The sequence below is a fragment of the Mchenga conophoros genome, linkage group LG19, assembly GCF_057382185.1.
Source record: "Mchenga conophoros isolate Kocher_MC1m ecotype Shallow Benthic linkage group LG19, M_conophoros_male_GT1.1, whole genome shotgun sequence".
Taxonomy (NCBI): domain Eukaryota; kingdom Metazoa; phylum Chordata; class Actinopteri; order Cichliformes; family Cichlidae; genus Mchenga; species Mchenga conophoros.
The window spans coordinates 32,243,046-32,258,978 of NC_140544.1; the positions used below are offsets into that span (position 1 = coordinate 32,243,046).

General features: G+C 42.9%; 1 protein-coding gene across 6 annotated transcripts in view; it reads left to right on the forward strand.

Moving 5' to 3' along the window:
* The window catches only part of LOC146552718 (protein unc-79 homolog), a 32,710-nt gene extending 21,240 nt beyond the window's left edge, over positions 1–11,470 (forward strand). For all 6 annotated transcript variants that reach the window (XM_085257181.1, XM_085257183.1, XM_085257184.1 and 3 more), the window contains 22 exons: positions 32–194; positions 395–544; positions 661–1,938; positions 2,748–2,849; positions 3,238–3,354; positions 3,844–3,946; positions 5,657–5,797; positions 5,936–5,974; positions 6,102–6,214; positions 6,366–6,451; positions 7,129–7,302; positions 7,530–7,598; positions 7,681–7,791; positions 8,991–9,095; positions 9,201–9,278; positions 9,402–9,491; positions 9,591–9,766; positions 9,889–10,072; positions 10,181–10,384; positions 10,534–10,611; positions 10,714–10,755; positions 10,853–11,470. In XM_085257181.1, coding sequence (XP_085113307.1) covers positions 32–194; positions 395–544; positions 661–1,938; positions 2,748–2,849; positions 3,238–3,354; positions 3,844–3,946; positions 5,657–5,797; positions 5,936–5,974; positions 6,102–6,214; positions 6,366–6,451; positions 7,129–7,302; positions 7,530–7,598; positions 7,681–7,791; positions 8,991–9,095; positions 9,201–9,278; positions 9,402–9,491; positions 9,591–9,766; positions 9,889–10,072; positions 10,181–10,384; positions 10,534–10,611; positions 10,714–10,755; positions 10,853–11,041 — 3,792 coding nt within the window. In that variant the 3' untranslated portion in view covers positions 11,042–11,470. The remainder of the gene's footprint in view (positions 1–31; positions 195–394; positions 545–660; positions 1,939–2,747; positions 2,850–3,237; positions 3,355–3,843; positions 3,947–5,656; positions 5,798–5,935; positions 5,975–6,101; positions 6,215–6,365; positions 6,452–7,128; positions 7,303–7,529; positions 7,599–7,680; positions 7,792–8,990; positions 9,096–9,200; positions 9,279–9,401; positions 9,492–9,590; positions 9,767–9,888; positions 10,073–10,180; positions 10,385–10,533; positions 10,612–10,713; positions 10,756–10,852) is intronic.
* The last annotated feature ends 4,463 nt before the right edge of the window (positions 11,471–15,933 follow it).

The window sequence follows — 15,933 nt, forward strand, 5'->3', positions numbered from 1 at the left end:
AATGAGCTTACATTGTTTTTATGCACCATAGTACCCTTACAGAGATATGGATGGCAGTAAAGTAGTCCTCCATTTGATCCACATCACCATCAACACACTGAATGCACAGTATCACAGCTGTCGACCCCATGCTACAGCAGGACCACTCTACAGTGACAACTCCAACATAAGCCGCTATAGCGAGAAAGAAAAAGGTGGGAAAAGTAGCAAATGCGTTGTCTGTATCAGCAGTAGATGATGATGATGATTAGAATATGATAATATGATATATGTCATAGATCGTTGTGCTAGAATAGGAGGGAAAAGACATTGTTCAGTCAGGCAGATTATGACTTTTTAATGCTACATTAATGCAGCGCTCAAGTACATTTCACATATTTGTTCTCCACATTAGAAGAGGACAGTGTATTTGATGAGTCAGACGTCCATGACACGCCGACTGGTGCTGCTAACAAGGAGTCACAGACCTTCTTTGCTCGCCTGAAGAGAATTGGTGGCAGCAAGTCTGTGAAATACCAGCCGGTAGAGCTGAATGCCAAGAGAAGTAAGAGGCAGAGGCTTTCAATGTCAAGTGCGCTCTATATTAAGCAAATTGATTCAGTCTTTATCATACAATAATATTTTTTTGTGATTCGGTCTCATTTTCTTTCCTTGCATCAGGTGAAATTGAGCTGTCAGAGTACCGTGAAGCTAGCGCCCTTCAGGATAGCATCCTGCACTGTGTGCGGGAGGAGAGCACCAGGAGAAAGAGGCTACAGGCAATCCACAAGCAGAAGTCTTTGGATATTTCCAACACGGATTCCATACTATTCAGTTTGGACGAACATCGGCGCAAGTCCTGCATTGATCGTTGCGACATGCAGGTGCCCCCTGTAGTCCTGCCCCCATCCTCTACTACTCCCCACAACAGGTATCATGGGATAGGATCCTCTGATGGCTCTTCAGTTCGGGTTGATCCCGTGGACCGACGGGGCTCTCGAGGTGGCCAGTCTGACATCTCCAAGCCCGTCATACCAGAGGTCCGGCTCAGCTGCATGGAGACTTTTGATGACAAAACAGATCAGGGCTCTTTAGAGGGATCAGCTCAGGGAAAGGACGATCAAGACCTGATTGACCTCTCCTCTGACTGCACCTCAATTCCAGAAAAGCATTCGCTGCTCTCCATGTCTGACAGCGACTCCTTGGTCTTTGAACCGCTACCACCTCTGAGGATTGTGGAAAGTGATGAGGAGTTTGATCTTAACACCATCATAGGCTCCAAGTTTAGTGGGAGTCCAAAAGTCTCAGCTTCTCCTGCAAGCAGCAACACTTTGCGACTGTCCCCCGTTGTTCAGGTGAGTGTGGAGGACTGCTCCACTGACAAAAAGACCCCAGAGCTTGTGGTGGGAGAGAGGTGCTCACAGCAGAAATTTGAAGGAAAGGAGCCTATCCGTGTGCCTCGCAGCACCTCTCTGGAGCTCCCTGACCGATCAGAGAACATCTCCCATGAAAGCCCCATGACCTTAAAGCAGAAGAGAGACCTGCTGAGAAAGTCCCCACATGTCCCTGTCACCTCGCTAGATGACACATGTGCGACCCCGGAAGAAATCAGGACTCTTATAGGACCCAGCACCAGTCCCTCTGGCAGGACTATCTTCCTTGACATCCCCGAAGACAAAGCGGAGCCGCCTTCCTCACCAGAGAAGAGCAAGAGCAACAGCAATGACGAAGAAGAAGGGGATGGAGACGATGAAGAGGAGGACGATATGGGCGACGAAGCAGACAGCGACCCCAAACCTGACAACGCAGATGAGAACGATGAAGCTGAGTTTAAAATCCAGATTGTTCCCCGACAGCGTAAACAGAGGAAGATAGCTGTGAGCGCCATCCAGAGGGAATACCTGGACATCTCGTTCAACACGTTCGACAAGCTGGGTGCTGAGCAGACCGCAGAAACAGGTAAAGAGAAAGGACACGTGAACAAAAACCAGAGTGTGCTGTTGTTGATTTCAAAAATGTCTTTTAAGAAAATCTTGTAAAATCTTATTTATTACTTTTTGTACAAGTCTGGTCAAAAGTGAATATTTTAAGAGATCAAACTATTGTAGAATAATTCCAGCTAAACTTAAAGCACTGTAGCTGATTTACTACACATAAGTTCTACTTTAAGCCAGAAAAAGACAATCCTGAGGTGTTGTCACAGTTTATTTATATTCGGCTGACTCACATCAGCTGTTTCTTAGTGACTAAGCCTACAGAGATGCTGCCTAAACCAGCCATTTATAAATTAGCTTTGTACATTGCTCTACTTACAACTTTTAACTCTGAATATTATTCATTTATTATTTTATCTCTTTAGTTCCTTATTGTTGTTTTAAAAAAATCAATTTTCTTGCATTTCTTTTATTAATAAATGCTTATTTTGTCATCAGAGCGAAATGATCATCACTCATTACCAGAAATACTAACCACTCTTGCCATGCATTGCCCCTTTTCATGTTTTTGTGTGTGTGTGTGTGTGTGTGTGTACTTTTCCAATTATACAATGAGGTTTTAATGTAAAAGTAAAAGACTGAATCAGATTTTTATTGCACTTTAATTGCCCACATGGCACCAAATCATGCCTCTATTGAGATTATGTAACAACATGCTAAACTTCATATAAAAAATTTTTCTCTTAAATTATCACTTAAAAATGTTAGATATCTATGTATTGTATTACTGATTATTGTTGGAAGACTTCTGGTATATATTCTGATGCCTTGCAGATCACAAAGTTATGTCTACCCTGGAAAAGCCACGAGAATCTGCCTCAGCACCAACACTCGAAGCTGCTATACCTGAAACAAGTCATCGCTCTTCAGTGTCAAGTAGGAGCCAAAAACTCACTACATCATCTCCTCACCGACTTCAGTTAAATTGTTTTTTGTGTATTACTAGTGCGATGTCTAATATACCATAACCTATTATTTATATGTTTGTCTCTGATTCACTTTTTACAATTTTGTAATGGAGCTTGAAATATTAAATTAACATGACATAATATACATTTTTTAACAACACAGGAAAAAATACCAATATGTAATGTTTTAAGCTTTAATTTATAACTAGTGCAACTTGAATCTGTTATAATAATGGTTTAGTTAATCAGGACTAGGGCTAAATGACCTAAAGTCTAACCCTTATTGGTTAGACTGAAATGAGTTATACTGACAGTTAAAACCAGGTACTGTTTTCTTGTCTTTCTCTGACCTCTAGCTCAGTACCGGCAGGTGAAACGAGGCTCTCTGGGAGCTTTAACCATGAGCCAGCTTATGAAGAGACAGCTGGAGCATCAGTCCAGCGCACCACACAACATCTGCACCTGGGAGACGGGTCAGTCACTGTGGACATTTTTCAGTTATAACCTTTTGAGGAGACAGTGACATAATAACACATGCAAGAACACCAGACACCCACCAGAGTTAACTGAAATTAAAAGAAGAGGATAGTAAAACACCTCCTAATAGATGGTGATGTTTTTATATGTTTTTATAGCCATTACACTGAAAACTGACTATAAAATGTGATTCATCAAATTTACATCTTTTTTATTTAACTAATAAACTAACTAGTTATATTATTTTAGGAATGATGTAAGAGGAATGATGATGCAAGAGGGCTTTTAAATTACAATAAAAGCCCTCTTATGTACATGCCCTATTACAGGCAGTATTAGTACCCTCATTTGAAAATCTCTGTTTGAGCTAATCCTAATATATTTTCATTTAAATAAATACACTGAATCTAAACTTCAATCAAATTTCTTGTGTGCTACAAGGTGAAAAGGAAATGTTTTTTATGACTGATATTTTTCCATTGTAGGTCCTACGAAGACCAGTCTCCTCTCAGCACCGAGCACAGTCAGCATGTTCGTCCCTGCACCCGAGGAGTTCATTGACGAGCAGCCTACCACGATGTCTGACCGGTGAATCAATCACTTAGTAGCTATATCTATCAAGCTGTATTAAAGTCAAACTATTATTGATTTATTGGAGAATTGCAAATCTATTTGTACTGGTGCCAACAACAATAAAACCAGAAACTAACTTTTAGCCCAAGTGCTCGAGATCCTGTGACAGCAGAGATCACATTGTCTTTACATTATGTCCATGTGGTATAACTGCTATTTCAGGGTAAATGCTGCCACTATTTAACAGTAATGAACTAAAAGAGAACTGAAAAGGATTCAGAATGTCAGATTTTGTAGGAGCTTTGGAAAAATTCCTAAAATATTCCCATCAAAATTCCCTACAGAGCTAATTTTTGCAGCTTTTTATTTTAACTTGTTGAATTGGAATTATGCATCAGAGCTGGTCTCCGTCACGCCCTGGAGTTAAAAAGCAAAAGTTAAAAAGGGTGTCTGGAAAGAAGTGTTCTACACATTGCTTGTTGGCTTTGCAAGTGATGAAGCAGCAGCTGCAATCAGCCGATAGAAAGAAACAGCCGCACCCCTGTGTGGAAGCACTGGCTTTAACCTCATCACATCATTCACATTAAGAACCTGCAGTCCACCAGGCTGTAAAACACATTACAGAACTGAGTCATTCTCACATATTTATCGGTTCTTAAACCTTCTGCTGTTGATCTCAGTAAATTTAACAGGGTGGCTCCTTCCCTGTCTGGATATTTAAAGATGTTGGTAAAAGAGTAACAATGTTTTGAAGATGACTTTGCAGGAAAGCAGAAAAGTGCGTCTAAGCCATTTTCTTAGGGAAAAAGGTTTTTCCCTAAGTTTTGATAATTCTCTCTTCAAACATTTTGACATTATTTCATATTGAAGTTGAATGGCTCAGCTGGCCAAACAGCACTAAGTGGAAGTAGGAATTTATTCTTTTAATTTCTTTTTAAGTTTAATTTAAAAAAGTAAATTATTATTGTATTATTGTAAACACTGTGGTTACATTTTTAAGGACTGAACTTTCAATTCAATTTATATGGTGTCAATTTACAACAACAGTCGCCTCAAGGCGCATTATATTGTAAGTTAGACCCTACAATGACCCCCTGTGAGCTAGCACTTTGGGGACAGTGGGAAGGGAAAACTCCCTTTTAACAGTAAGAAACCTCTGGCAGAACCGGGCTCAGGGAGGGGCAGTCATCGGCCACAACTCGATTAGTTAAAGTTAATAAATGTGACACTTAAAGAATAAATATTCTAACAGGCTTCAGATGATTATACAGGATTGGAGGTGTTGAGGGCTGCTGTTACAGTGCTGCGTGCTCACATTAAACATGGTCAAAGTTTTATATAATGACTAGGTACAAAATAGCCAAAAGCTTAGGGCTCAGACTGCTCAAAGCACTCAATTTCACCCAGTTTTTTTTCTATCCTGATTTCAGAGAGAAGAGATATTCCTAATATGGTCATTCAATGCACACAGCTCTGGCTGTGAGCACTGATCAAGCAGTTTGTGAAGGGCAGCCAATCAGAAAAATGAGCTTAAAGAGAGGCGAGTTAAAACTGCTTGTTGCAGACTGTGGATGATTGAAGGGGCTGCAACAGACCGAGTACTAAACTTTAGATAGTGCAAAGCTTTTCTAGTGGAGTCGCAAAAAAACCTGAATCTTAAAATGAGCAAAATAGATCTGTTTTTATGCTAAATCTAGCCTGGTGTATTTCCGTGTGATGTCTCAGGTGTCGGGACTGTGCAGCTGTTCTGGAAGAATATGATGAGGAGACTCTCAGCCTCGCTGTGGTGGTTCTTTCCATGTTCATTCACCTCAGCCCGGATTTGGCTGCCCCTATGCTTCTTGACATCATGCAGTCTGTGGGCAGGTACAACAGCTCCAGTAACCATCCCTGCAATCTCCATCCACACAGCACTTCACCGTTAAATGAAGTTTCATAACTCACTCTTAGAGCTCATGCATAATTCATCTCTGAGTCCTAATCTGCTGCTTTGACTTCTCTCAGGTTGGCATCCAGTGGCAATTTTTCTGGACAAGCTGAGAGGTATGAGACATAAAAGCCATAACACCAATGTGTGCAGATGTTCACTGTGCTTATAGATGACTTTAATAGTATATGTCAAGTGTGACTGCCCTTCTAACACAGCCATTCTCCCTGCGATGTCCTGCAGTATGTTGATCCCAGGGAATGTAGCAGGTGTAGCCAAGCAGTTCCTGCGCTGTATGTTTCACCAGCTGGCTCCTAACGGCATCTTGCCCCAGCTCTTCCAGAGCAACATAAAAGGTCTGTTTAAAAACCTGAAAATTCAGCTTGAATTTGTCATAGAAAAGAAACTGAGCTTCACACTTTATTGTAATGTAGCTACTTTTAAACATTCAATCTAACATCACAAGTTCCCATTGTATAAACTGCTCCCTTCTTTTTCTTTTAACAGATGGAAGTTTTCTGAGAACACTTGCATCCTCGCTGATAGATTTCAATGAGCTCAGTTCTGTTGCTGCTCTCAACATGCTCCTCGAGGTGGGATTTTTTCTTCATGTTGATGTGTTGAGTCATTCAACCAGCAGGAGGAGCTCTTGTCAAAGCAAAAGATTTGATGTCGCCAGCTTCATGTGCAGCGTAGGCCCATCTTAAACATCACATCATCTGGGCATTTCAGGAAACCTGCTTTGATCTGCACTCCTCTGCTAGTTTATTGTACTGATATCTAAATAAAAATGGGCAAGATAAGAACCTACTGATGCACGCGCTCATCCGTGCAGTCATCTGTAGACTCAATACTTGAAATGTGCAATTCACTTGTATTTTTATTTTTTATTCCTATTTATTCTATTTATCCCCTTTGTATATTTTATTTATATTTGTCTCTGTATTTATATATGTGTGTGTGTGTGTGTGTGTGTATATGTATATATATATATATATATATATATATATATATATATAACAATTCTGTAACTGTAACTTCGGTCGTTGCTGTGCTTTTTGGAAGTCGAATTTCCCAGAGGAACCCACCCGAGGGATTAATAAAGTTCTATCTTATCTTATCTTATCTTATCTCTGTACTTCAGTGTCCTAAATCCACTGCTCTCATCATGAGCATTGTGACTGATCAGGAGTGAAATGATGGAAATATCTTCACTTATAGAATGTCATTATATAACCCCTTTTATGGTTTATGCCTCCCTGCCTCCCAGGGCTTGAACAACAAAAAGAATCTTCCAGCAGGGGGCACAATGCTGCACTGCCTGGACAACATTGCCACCTTCATGGAGGCACTCCCCATGGACTCTCCCAGCAACCTGTGGACAACCATCTGCAACCAGTTCCAGACCTTCCTCACAAAACTGCCCTCTGTGCTTCCTCTGAAGGTAGATATCAACTCGTCCGAGTACTTAGTCATGGTCTTATGTGATTACTGTCGGAGGAAAACGCATCCAGCGGTGCACTCGTATGGTTCAAAAGGACAGAGTCTTAAAACTGTAATTGATTTGACTCTGACACTTTTACCTTGGAGGTCAAATTAGTGTGCAATCATTTGCAACCCTCACAAGCACAGGGGAGAGGTCAACATATTTTTCAATGTGTGTCTCATTAGTGTCCTATGGATTCCAGTTTAAGGATTATCATTTGCCTGCTGAAAATCCCAACAACAAATGCAACTCGGGTAAGTTCAAAGCAGAACGTCAGTGTCTCCTCTTTCTGCCCTTTAATAACTAACCTATTTCTACGTTTCTTCCATCACACAGAGTCTCCTGGAGCCCTTTTCCAAGCTGCTGAGCTTCGTCATCCAGTATGGAACATTCGGTCTCTCCTACCTTGTGGAGCTCTGTGGACTTTGTTACAAAGCCTTCAATAAGGTATTTTTGTGTGTCTGCAGCTTGTAAGAAGTCTTGAAAGAGTTAAACCCTTCAAACTAATCTGCAGTTTGCTGCTCTCTCACTCATCACTTTTTTTGGTGCTACACCTACTTCCCCGACACTCCAGTCAGCCTGAAATGTGGCCGTGTGTCACAGATGATTAAGTAGGCAATCAGCCAGTATTGATTAACATGATTAGTTGGTGTGCTAGGACCGAGGATGTATGGTGTGTTTCTCCCGTGGCTGCCTGAGACGGCGATGGAGCCAGGGCTGTCTGCACTGTTCGGACAGATGAATCCTCAGTCCTCCACCACTGTCAGCACAGCGTGGTTTATGCCTCTTGTGGTATTGATTTTTTTTACAGCCGCTTTAATTCCTGACCTTATAATATCCTCATTTCAAAACTCAGAGTTGCTGTGAATGATTGCTTTTGGATCTTTACCCTCTGCCGTTTTTTTTTTTAATGGTAAGGTGAGGTGTCAGGGAAGAGCCGATTTTCAATAATTTGTTTCAACTCAGTTCAGTTTTGGAGGTCAGGTGTTAAGTACACACATTAGAGCTCTCTGGACCTACTAAAGTTGGTCACATCATGCATCACTTGTCACCTCTGCATCGCCCTGTATGATGAGGAGCCTTGTGGCTTAAGAACGGCCTTTTAATTTGCTATTTTCCAAACTTACATGCTCCATTAAGTTTTAATCACCAGAGTGCTGCATCCAGGTACGTGCATTAGCAAGCCACGCAGTGAGAACTGTCAGCTCTGCATTGTGCATGAGCAGAAGATCATGTGCTTGCTCCTAACATAAGCAAACATGACTACAAAAAGAAAGCGAGAGACAAACTGGAAGTCAGAAGATGACAGTGTGGTTTGTAAACAGGCAGCTGGGCTTTGTGTGGAAGGGATGAACAAAGAGAGCAGCCTGTCCTCCGGGAGGGAGAAGGCTGCCTGACAGCCTCATCTGAGCTGCCTGGGACTCTGGGAGGAGAGATCTGGACTGGCCTAAATCTACTCCTCGGCTTTCACTATTCTCCGTCTCCCCGGCTTTCCTCCCTCCCCTCTCGCTGCCTGTCCTTCCCCCTCTATTCAAGCTACAGAGTTTATGCTCTCCTCGCAGCATGAGTAAGGCAAAGTGATAATAGAAAAAGGCAGTCTTGCTGCATCAGTACATTTACTACACTCTCTATCTTCTCGCATCCAGGAGAGAGATAAGTTCTACATGTCCCGCATTGTGGTGTTAGAGCTCCTGCAGGCTCTCAAGTTCAAGTCTCCTCTGCCTGACACAAACTTGTTACTTCTGGTTCAGGTAAAAAAACAAAAATCTCTCTTATCCATCTCGGTTTACGAGAGCCAGAAAATCACAGCAATTCAATCTGACTGCAATTCTATAACTCCATGTGGATTTTGCCAGTTTGTTTGTGCAGATATCGGCACACGGCTAGCGGAATCCACCATCATCCAAAAGCACATGATCTCAACGCTGCCGGGGGTGAGACTTAAATCGTTGTGTGCTACACTGTCTTATTAAAATCAGGCTCATAAAACAGCAGGAAATATAGACAGGCTCCACTGTGATTCCTCCTAAAGGATAAACTGCTGTTTCTCTCTACAGTGCACGACGGCAGCAATGGAATGCATGCGGCAATATATAAGTGAGCTCTTGGACTTTATTGCAGATATGCACACACTAACCAAACTTAAAGTAAGTCTTCTGTGTGTGAGTTTACAATTTGGACATGTCTCATGTGGAGAGTTTTGTTTTTCATCCTTATCTTTTCTTCACTCCAAATCTGCTCTTCAGAGCCATATGAAGGCTTGTTGTCAGCCACTGCACGAGGACACCTTTGGGGGCAACCTGAAAGTGGGCTTGGCACAAGTCGCAGCCATGGAGATCAGCAAAGGCAATCACCGCGATAACAAAGCTGTTGTGCGTTATCTTCCCTGGCTTTATCATCCGCCATCCACCATGCAACAAGGGTAAAAATGATGAGACTAAGACTGACTGACTTAATAAGAAAAATGAATGGTGAAAGAAGAAATGCACACTGTGTTGTTAATTGATTTGTTGAACTCATTTTCATTTTTTTCTTTCTCTCTAGGCCAAAAGAATTCATTGAGTGCGTGTCCCACATTCGTCAGCTGTCCTGGCTTCTTTTGGGCTCCCTGACGCACTGTGCCCTGCACCAGGGCTCCACCTCCTGCATGCCCATCCCTCTCGACGCTGGCTCCCACATTGCAGACCATCTTATCGTCATCCTGATTGGCTTCCCAGAACAGTCGAAGGTCTGGCAGACACAAATCTCTTCAAATGATCACACTCAGATTTTTCCAGATGCGATTTGTGGCAACCACAATGGCCTTGTCAGTTTTGGTCTCGGTCCTTATCCTCAGACGTCGGTGCTGCACATGTGCTCCCTGTTCCACGCCTTCATGTTCGCCCAGCTGTGGACCATCTACTGCGAGCAGGCAGCCGCCGCTCCCTCCCTGCAGAACCAGAACCAGACAGAGTTTTCTTCCAGCGCCATCCTCACGGGCCTCGAGTTCTGGAGTCGGGTTACACCCAGCATCCTGCAGCTTATGGCCCACAATAAAGTTGTAAGTGCTGCGCGGTATCCTTTGCAAACATCCGTCTGAGACAGTCAGGACTGTCGCTGTGGAAGAATGGTGATTTTCTTCTTTTAATATTATGAGTAAACAGTAAATATGTTACATAAAATTAAGTCTATTTCATATTTGTCTCTCAGATGGTAGAGATGGTGTGTCTTCATGTCATTAGTTTAATGGAGGCCCTGCAGGAATGCAACTCAACCATCTTTGTCAAGGTTTGCTATAAGTCCAGTGTCCTTCCATGCAGACAGTGCTGTATATTCTCTCTGTAACATGCAGAATAATGCTTATTTATTCATCTCCATTTCTTTTTTCAGTTAATTCCTATGTGGCTACCCATGATTCAGTCAAATCTTAAGGTAAGTGGTTTTAAAAGGTGTTAATCATACAGATTAATGATAATTACTATTGATGATTTCAAACTGAAACACTATCATCTCTTCTTTTCGTCGTAAGCATCTGTCTGCAGGGCTGCAGTTGCGTCTTCAGGCCATCCAGAATAGGGTGAACCACCAGTGTCTGCAGGGCCAGATGTCCGGAGCCCCTCCGTTCGCCCTGCGCAAATGGCTGCAGTGCACCCAGTTCAAGATGGCTCAGGTGGAGATCCAGTCGTCTGAGGCTGCTTCACAGTTTTACCCCATGTGACCTGTTCTGTGGTCAGCTCTGCCTCACCTGGGTCCCTAGGCCTGCATGCATCTGCTCTGGCTGAAAGTGACTTTAAAAAAAAAAAAAGGACTCTTATATAAAGTGATGCTGTGTGGGATTCGTTTGAAATGAATCATTTTTCAGAACCTTTAGTATATGTACAGTAAATCTATGCTATTTTAAAGTACTAACACTGGAGTTGGACTGTATAGAAGAACTGTGTTCGGTGCCCAATCTGTTGCATTTAACAGAATTGAAGAGTCAGACGACTGTAGAGGATTTCCACAGACCCATGTTAGTAATAGCAAGGGCCTGAAACCAAATGCTTGTTTAATCATAGATATGTTCACTCTGACATTCATAACCTATCACTTTTTAAGTTGCTTGGTTGCAAGCCGAATAATAAAAGTACAAGTTTTTCTAAACATCGAGACGCTTTGACATTTCAAATGAATTGCTGAGCCTTTAAAAATTCAAATATGACATTTTCTGCCCTTTGATGTCCTGACTGATGGGGAAAATGCCCAGCTTACCATAATGTGGACGGCGGAGAGATAAAATCAGCTCTGCTGGTTACTCCTCTGAGCGAAAAAAACCTCAGGTGTCTACGGGAAAACGACATGACATGCATTACCCAGCTCCCAGCTAAGATCCTTGTCAGGCTGTCAGTCATGCTGCCTTTTGCCATCACAGCTCAGATCGATCAGAGGCCAATCCGAGTTGCGGCAGCAGCTTTGTAACTCGATAACGTGGAGCCAGACATTGGAGGTAAACAAGACTATTTCGGTTTGCTCCCCCCTCACCCCCAAAGTGGAAAGACACCCCGCCTCCTCCTACTCCAGCCCTCCCTTCATTGGCAGCAGCGAAACAGATAGGCCCATGCATATACCAAGCAAACACAATTACCTTTGGCCTAATGTGGTTTGTTGTGATTAAGGATTTTTGTGAGGTCTAACTGTATTACCATGAAGCTCTTGTCTGAGAATAACAGATGACATGACAGCAGGCCCTGAAAACCGAACAGCACATTAATCTTTGTTTTGATCTTTTCTGCTGCAAGGATTTCATTATCAGGATTTAGCATGAATTAGATCTGCTGATATAGATGTATTCTGCGAGGAAAAATTAGCTTATCGGACCAAAATAAGTCACATTTGATCTGCGCATAAATTCTTTAAAATATTACTTTTTAGTCGCAGCTGGTATTGAAAGACCCATGTTGAGAGGTGTCTGCCAAATGAGTCACTAGTATAATGATATCACACAATGTGACTAATGAACACGCACTTACACACACGCGCGCACACTCCCCGGTGACCTCAAGCCAGCTGAATCAGGCTGCAGTGCCCCTTCTCATCAACCTCTAGCCATGGCTCATCAAAGAGGTCCTTTCCTGCTGCGCCTCTACGTGTGAGAGTGTGCATTAAAGTGATGTTAGCTACAGGTGTGTATGTGCGCATGTGTCCCTGCGTGTGTGCGTGCGTTTAATCAAGTCCCCCTTGCTCTGGGGTTGCATCTGTCAGCCACTGCCACCGTTGTGATCGTTTGAACTCGCAGCCCTTTCTGAAAGAACCTTTCTCATTAGCAGCAGCTTATGTAATCAGTGTCCCACAGGTATCCAGCACTTTCCCCACCCCTGCTTGCCGCCTGCCTGCCTGCCTCCTGCAGGACCATATGGGAGCGCTGACCTGATGAGTAGGCAGCTGGAGGTGCTGAGGGTAATTAACACTGACCAAAGGACTGGCGGGCAGAGAGGGTGTGAGTGGGTCCTCAAAGACTGTGAAGGTCAGCTTTAAAAAAAGGACTGTGCAAGCTCTCTCACACAACCAATGCACCAGCACAATGCATCACCAGGTGTGTGCGCTGGTGACATCTCGTGATTAAAGAGCAGAGGTATAGAAGCAGCAGATAAAACTCAGCAGCACACTGGTAAAAACAAATGTTTGAAAAAAATAAAATCAGTGTTCCAGCACCTTATTGCTGTAAGGAAAGCCTCGAAAAATTTGTTGAGACGGTGACAATTCCCAGTACCCCTGCCTAGTGCTGTCACTTTGGTTTTATTACAGTGAAATCCACAGCGCCCTGGCTGGACAATGCATGAATGTTTAAATTGCTCTGCGTGTCCATTTGCATTACCGTCAAGTGGCACATCCAAAGCAGGGAAGGCAGAGAACTCGATGGACCCTCATTCACATTATAATTCATCAACATTCCTCTTGAGTGCTCTTGTACATCAGCCTGTACAGCACAGGTTTAGGCTCCCTTGTTTGTTTCACATCACGGTCTGGTGTGCAAATTAAAACAGAAATAGGAACATGTCTGCGCGACCTAGTGTAAGAATGCAGGCTCTGTAAGAGGTGTTTTGAATCCATTACCCTCTTTTATCTTACTCTAAAAACCTCATTTTGTTATATCAACTCATGTTCTTGCTCTAGCTGCAGAAATCTTTTACACACACACACACACAGACGTGATTTTTTAGTGACACTGTTATTGATCGAGCCCAGAGCTTGCACAATATGTGACCTAAAAGTTTTCTGGCTGGTGCCATTAAGCCCCACGGAGAGGAGTGCGCTTGGTAATCGCAGTTCATTAAAGATGCACTGTGTGAGACAGACTGAGAACATGTCCTCCGCTGTGGGGGGCCCAGGAGACAAGGCCAGCACGCCTCTGCCCAAAGACGCGAACGGCACAGCACAGCATAGAGCAGACAAGATGGGCACAGGCTAAATATAACAGTCTCACTTTTATCACCTTCACCACGTACGGGCCAGCTCGTCTGCCCACATATAACAGTGGTTTTATAACTGCACATGCATTTCTTTAAACACAACATACTGTGGGTCAGTTGTTATGTACAGTTTTATTTACAACTGAAAAACTCAGCAATGAAATCAACTTATGCACATTTCGTTATCTGTTTGGTATAATGCATAAATTGTGTATGCTCTATTGATTGCCATATATACATTAATGGCTTGCTCCATCAACATGACAACACTGACATAATTCTAAGTGGTAGCACATTTTTTAAACTTTTACTATGTATAAACATATGTTCTGTTACACTGTACATGAATTAACAGTCCAGAAGGCAGATATTTAAATATCAATATTTACATTCATGCATCCATCATTTCTCTCATATAGGTACATGGTGGGGTTTACTGTTAGCTAATACCTGTGCATTTTTAAATGCAAGTATGTGTTTTTTTTTAAAATCCCCCTCTATTTTCCACAGTTTAGCCAATATCTATACTTAACTGACAGCCACAGAGTACAGCCCACTCTCACTGAGTACACTCATCTGCATGCACGCTCACAGACAGACAGACACACACACTCATACACACGCACATGCATGCCCGCACAGACACACGCAGATTTAGTGTATTAAAGAAAAAAAAAGAAAAGAAAGCAGAGCAGCGTTGAGTGATGCTCCAGTTCAGCTCAGTTGTGTTTTTCCAGCGGGGATGAGAAGGATGCCTGTGACAGCACTGAGTCACACACATCCTTGATGAGGCCATCCTCTGTGCAACCTGATCTCTAGCTATTGGCTAAGTCTCCTGTCTCTCGCCAGTCACAAGGTCAGCTCTGGGCTCATGTCCCCTGTTTCTATAGTGATGGGCTAAGCCCTTCTTGACAGATAGAAAAATGAAGATTGTCACGTCCAGACAAAACACGCCGGAAGCCATCCAGCTGACCACGGGACATTGGACAACAAGATTTAACTGGACGACAGGGAGAGCAGGTTTAACTTGTAGAGGTGCTTGCACTGAGCGAACAAATCGGAAAGTCGGGACTGGCGTGTGATGCAGGACAGGAGTATTGTTCGGGTAACACACATTCACAAAGATCACATAGGACATAATGGAGGCCCCTGACTTTTTTAGCTGAAGTCTCAGGGAAACAGAAGAGGATATCAAACACCCAGAGACAAAACAACTGATACCAAAACTCTTTGCAGAGCAAGCGCGTTTTCTGCATCAGTGTCTCAACAAACCGACAGCCGGCTTAAAGCATTGGTGCATCACAAATGAATTATATGATCTATAAATTATTCACTTAGAAAACAGAGCTCTCAAGAAATAAGATGAATTCGTCAAGATGTTCAAGATTTGAAAAGATGTGAGTAACTTACAAGACCGTTGTTTTTCCCTTTTAAGTAGAAAAATAAATTCAAAGATAGACAAGTAAATAAATAGAGGAAATAAATACACGGATGACTGAAATATATATATATTACATTGAGCCTTCTGTAGCCTGTTTTGGCATGGCGAAATAACCAGAATGTCCCATGTTGATGTTTCTGCTCCTCCTTTGTTTATATGGATTTCTTTAAATTGCATAGTCAGAGGAATCCACATCTCAGAGCCAGGACCGGCAGCAACATCGTGTTTCTCACAAAGCATCTGTCTCAAAAATGGAGGGGAAAAAAATGGACAGTGCGAGGGTTGGAATATAAAAAAATGTTGCATTCTCTGTAAAAACTGCATGCATGTTATTTGTTGTGTGTGATGGGCTGTCTTGTCTGGCTGCCCGTGGGACTGCAGGGCTGCTGTATTGTCTGTTGTTCCATTGCAGATGTCAACAGTGCGTGAGGTCTGGATCTGCAGCAGACTGGCAGACAGTCCCTCTCCAGCCGGCAGCCAACCAGCCTGTCAGCAACACTTGCTGTTACTAAGAGCATAATGTTCAGCTTGCTGTGCCACTTTCGACACCGTGGGGGGTTGTGGATCTTTCTCTGTGTCCTTTCTGTCTTGATTTTTTTCCCCCCGTCGATCTTTTTAGCTTTTCTCGAGGTGAATGGTGTCTTCAGTCCGGGCAACGTGCCAGGCAAAGAGGGGAGTTTTACCAATCTGAAAACCTGGGGTGAAACCCACTCGCATTCA